Raw genomic sequence first — 4,393 nt, 5'->3', positions numbered from 1 at the left:
AAATGGAAACATTGCCCTTTCAGAGGACCAGAATTCAGTTCTCAACACTTACTAGAGGCAACTTAAACCCGCATGTCACAGCAGCTCCAGGGTAGAGACTTCCCATTAGTTTTTGTCCTTCATGGACACTTTCATTCATGTGCATGTGTATACTCCACAGACACAGTGATTCTAGCACCACGCTTTCAGTTTTCAACCAGAACAGCCTTTTAATCTTTCAGCATTCAATGTCATTTACAACTCAGTTTTCCACCTTCTTCTTCTCCTAAAGACATCGTTCAAAGGCACAAACAGCCACAAATTCACACTATCTTTCCTGACATCAGCCCTACTCCTCTGACACCAACCCCATTTCACTTATTTATTTATTTGGTTGGTTGTTTAAAAATAAATAAATAAATAAATAAATAAATAAATAAATAATAGTCTGACCAATTCAACTTTTGAGAGAAAGGATTTGTTTGTTTTAATATTTTATGTGGAATTGTGTTCTCAGCCTTCGCCGCAATGCTGCTGCTCTCTAAAGCCAGCGTCGCCTCGCACTTGCGGAGCTCCGAGCTCCAGCTAAAGGAGAAGCCGAGTAAGTATGGAGGTCCCCATACCATGGGCCCTACAAAGCAGACTGGCCACAAATCCATCAGGGGTAAAGTGCCCAGGCTACAACTGGCTACAAAAGTCGCTCTCAAGAGTGCGCCCTCTACTGGAGAGGTAGAGAATCCTCATCGTTACAGGCCCATGGCACTCCGTGAAATCAAGCCCTATCAGAAGCCCACTGAACTTCTGATTCGCAAGCTCCCCTTTCAGCGTCTGGTGCGAGAAATTGCTCAGAACTTCAAAACAGATCTGCGCTTCTAGAGTGCAGCTATTGGTGCTTTGCAGGAGGCAAGTGAGGCCTGTCTGGTTGGCCTTTTAGAAGATACCAACCTGTGTGCTATCCATGCAAAATGTGTAACAACTATGCCAAAAGATATCCAGCTAGCTTGCCACATATACAGAGAGGGTGCTTAAAAGTCCACTATGAGGGGAAACATTTCATTCTCAAGAAAAATTTTTTTCCTCTTTTTCCTGTTATCAGTAGTTCTGAATGTTAGATATGTTTTCCATGAGGTCAAAGATACCTAAGTATATGATTGCGAGTGGAAACATAGGGGGCAGAATCAGGTACTGGCAGTTTCTCCACGTTCATTTGTGTGTGGATTTTTAATATAAATGCAAGATGTAAAGCATTAATGCAAGCAAAATGTTTCAGTGAACGCAAGTTTAATTTTATAACAGTTATAAGTAAACCTGTTAAAATTTTCTGGACAATGCCACCATTTGGATTTAAAAAAAAATAAGTAAATTTCTTATTGATGATAACTAAATGGTATTTGTGGCATTTTTTATCACACAGTGCTTTCTATCCATTCACTATACTTTTCTAACCAAGTTGTCCTACATGCAAGTACATGTTTTTAATGTTGTCTGTCTTCTGTGCTGTTCCTGTAAGTTTGCTATTAAAATACATTAAACTGTAAAAAATATTTATGTGTTTGGCAGTTTTGACTGCAGGTACACCCAGGTATTCCATGCATGCCTGATGCTTGTAGAGGCCCAAAAAGTGGAATAGATCCCCGTGGAGCTGGAGTTAACTATGGATGTGTGTCCTGTGGATACTGGGCATCAAAGCTGGACCCTCTAAAAGAGTAGCCCGTGTTCTTAACCACTGAGACTCCTCTCCAGCCCCTTGACATGCTATTTCAATGCTGCTGCTAGCAATTAATTTTTAAAAATCTTGCTTGTTAGCCGGGCAGTGGTGGCGCACGTCTTTAATCCCAGCACTTGGGAAGCAGAGGCAAGCGGATTTCTGAGTTCCAGGCCAGCCTAGTCTACAGAATGAGTTCCAGGACAGCCAGGGCTACACAGAGAAACCCTGTCTCGAAAAACAAAACAAAAAACAAACACACAAACATAAAAGCAAAAATCTTGCTTGTTTCACTTAGAAAGAAAACTAATGACTTCAAATGCAAATTAACACACACATTCTAATAATGTTGGAAAATGAGAAATAAATGTGGTACCTCTTTTCTTGGCTGTAGCTCTTCCTAGCAAAGTATATGCTACCACTCAGAATTTCACATATGAATTCCAATACTCATCCTGGTTAAAATTTAATACATGCATGCGTGTGTGCATGCGCGCGCACACACATACACACATTAAAATGATGTCTTAGTCACTGTTCTATTGCTGTGAAGAGACACCATAATCAATGCAATTCTTATGAAAGAAATGATTTAACTGTGGATGCTAAAAAAACAAAACTAACATGAAGTCTGTTCAAAAGGCAGAGGAATCATGGTTAAAGACACAAGACCAAACCAACTTCATTACCCGAGGCCTAGAAGATAATACGTTTACCTCATGGGTTACCTCAATGAAGTCTCAGTCTGAAGAGAAGATTCAGAAAGGATAATGACTTAAAGAAGTGTGACAAACAGGGCAATAGAAATAAACTACCCTTAATGGAATCCTAAGCAGAAATAAGACTTTCCGGAGATCACTGATAAGAGACAATGTTAAATTTTCCAATTGGAGAAAGGGCCTTCAACTTGAATTATGGCTTTCTGTGAAAAATAATTCCTCCTAAGGTTGAATGATGGTATTCCAACTAGCTGCTGCAGTAACTCCATTCAGAATGTTTATTATGTTCATGGTTTTTTCTTTTTTTTTTTTCTTTTCTTCTTTCTTTTTCTTTTTTTCTTTTTTTGTAATTTCCTTTGATGGCAATGCCACAGACACATGTGTCTGTCCCACCATATTATACTATGGAAGTGATTGTGTAGAACAGTGTGGTCTCAAATTCATAGATATGAATTTGCCTCTGAAGTGCTGGGATTGAAAGCACATGCTATCATGCTTGGCAATATTAATTTTTGAAAATGATTGCATGGGCAGTGGTTCCAAGTAACTGACAGGTGTTCAGAGTAATTGTATTCTCCCAGTTCTCCAGTGCTTCTTTTATCTATGTCATTAATTTTGTTCTTTTTCAGTGTGTGTGCGTGTGTGTGTGTTTGTGACTATATAGCATAGGGTTTCCTAAAACGCAAAGTGATCTTCCTGCCTGTGTGTTCTGAGTGCTGGGATTGAAGAAATGTACTACTATGCCCAACTTGGACCATAAGTTTTATTCTCTCCCTCTCTTTCTTCCTCTCCCTCCCCATTCTCTCTCTTACACACTCAAGCGCGCACGTGTGCGTGCATGTGCACACACACACACACACACACACACTCACAAATATTTTAGACACTATTTATATGAGTATTTTGCCTGTGTCTTAGGGCTTTACTGTGAGCAGACACCATGACCAAGGAAACTCTTATAAGGACAATATTTATTTGGGGCTGGCTTACAGGTACAGGAGTTTAGTCCATTATCATCAAGGCTGGAGCATGCAGCATCCAGGCAGGCATCATGCAGGAAGAGCTGAGAGTTCTACATCTTTATCAGAAGTCTGCTAGGCTCCCACATGGTTAGGAGGAGGGTCCCAGAGCCCACCCCCACAGTGACAGACTTCCTCCCACCAGGCCATACCTACTCCAACAAGGCCACACCTCCTAATAGTGCCACTTCCTGGGCCAAGCATATTCAAACTACCACATTCTAGTAACTGGTCCCCATAGGTTTATTCAAACGCATGGGTCTATGGGGGCCATACCTAGCCATAGTATAATTTTAAAAAACACATTCCATACTCCCAATAGTCTATAGGAGTCTCAAAAATGTTAAGATTCTAAAGTTCAAAGTTTTTTCTGAGATTCATCCAATCACTTAATTGTAATCCCCAAAGCACCACAAGAAACCAGCTGGGCAAACTCTAAACTCTGCATCTCCATGGCTGATGTCAAAGCTGTCTTCAGTCTTCAGATCTCCAAGTCCTTTTTATCTTTGTTGACTGGAACAAACATTTCTCCTTGGCTGTTTCTACTCCTGTTAGTGGCTTTCCTCAGCAGATGTTCCATGGGTCTGGCAACACTAACATCTTTGGGTCTCCAAGGCAACTTTAAGGTTGCAGCTTCTTCTTAAAATGTCTGAGATCCACACATGTTCTTCCCTGCTCATCACTTGGGTCACTTCTCCAGCACTGCCCTCTGTAGCACTCTAGGCTTTGGTTGACTGCACTTCACTGTTGCTGCTGTTCGTGGTGACCATCCTATGGTACCGGCATTTCCAACACACTGTGGTCTTCTGCTGCAACTAGGCTTCACCAGTAGCCTTTCATGGGCACTCTTCATGGTGTTGAGCCTTCACTTCTTCGCATGACCCTTCAGTCGAAGGCTGTCAACTGGACCCTCACCAGTAGCCTTCCCTGGTCTCTCACAGTCCCAAGTCTCAGCTGCTCTCCTCGACTTC

At 41.5% G+C, this 4,393-nt stretch overlaps 1 protein-coding gene across 1 annotated transcript; it reads left to right on the top strand.

Moving 5' to 3' along the window:
* The first annotated feature begins 603 nt into the window (after nucleotides 1–603).
* Nucleotides 604–855, top strand: LOC114627214 (histone H3.3-like). Its single transcript, XM_028774904.1, has one exon. It carries the CDS (start codon nucleotides 604–606, stop codon nucleotides 853–855), a length of 252 nt encoding a protein of 83 aa, XP_028630737.1.
* Nucleotides 856–4,393: the final 3,538 nt, after the last annotated feature.

The sequence above is a fragment of the Grammomys surdaster genome, unplaced genomic scaffold (genome assembly GCF_004785775.1).
Source record: "Grammomys surdaster isolate TR1022 unplaced genomic scaffold, NIH_TR_1.0 251, whole genome shotgun sequence".
Lineage (NCBI taxonomy): Eukaryota > Metazoa > Chordata > Mammalia > Rodentia > Muridae > Grammomys > Grammomys surdaster.
Note: the sequence above shows the minus strand (reverse complement) of the source record. Positions and strands in the feature narration are given on the sequence as shown.

What these genes read in the sequence shown, in the direction of transcription:
- LOC114627214 (XM_028774904.1), top strand. Translation starts at nt 604, where the DNA reads ATGGGCCCTACAAAGCAGACTGGCCACAAATCCATCAGGGGTAAAGTG.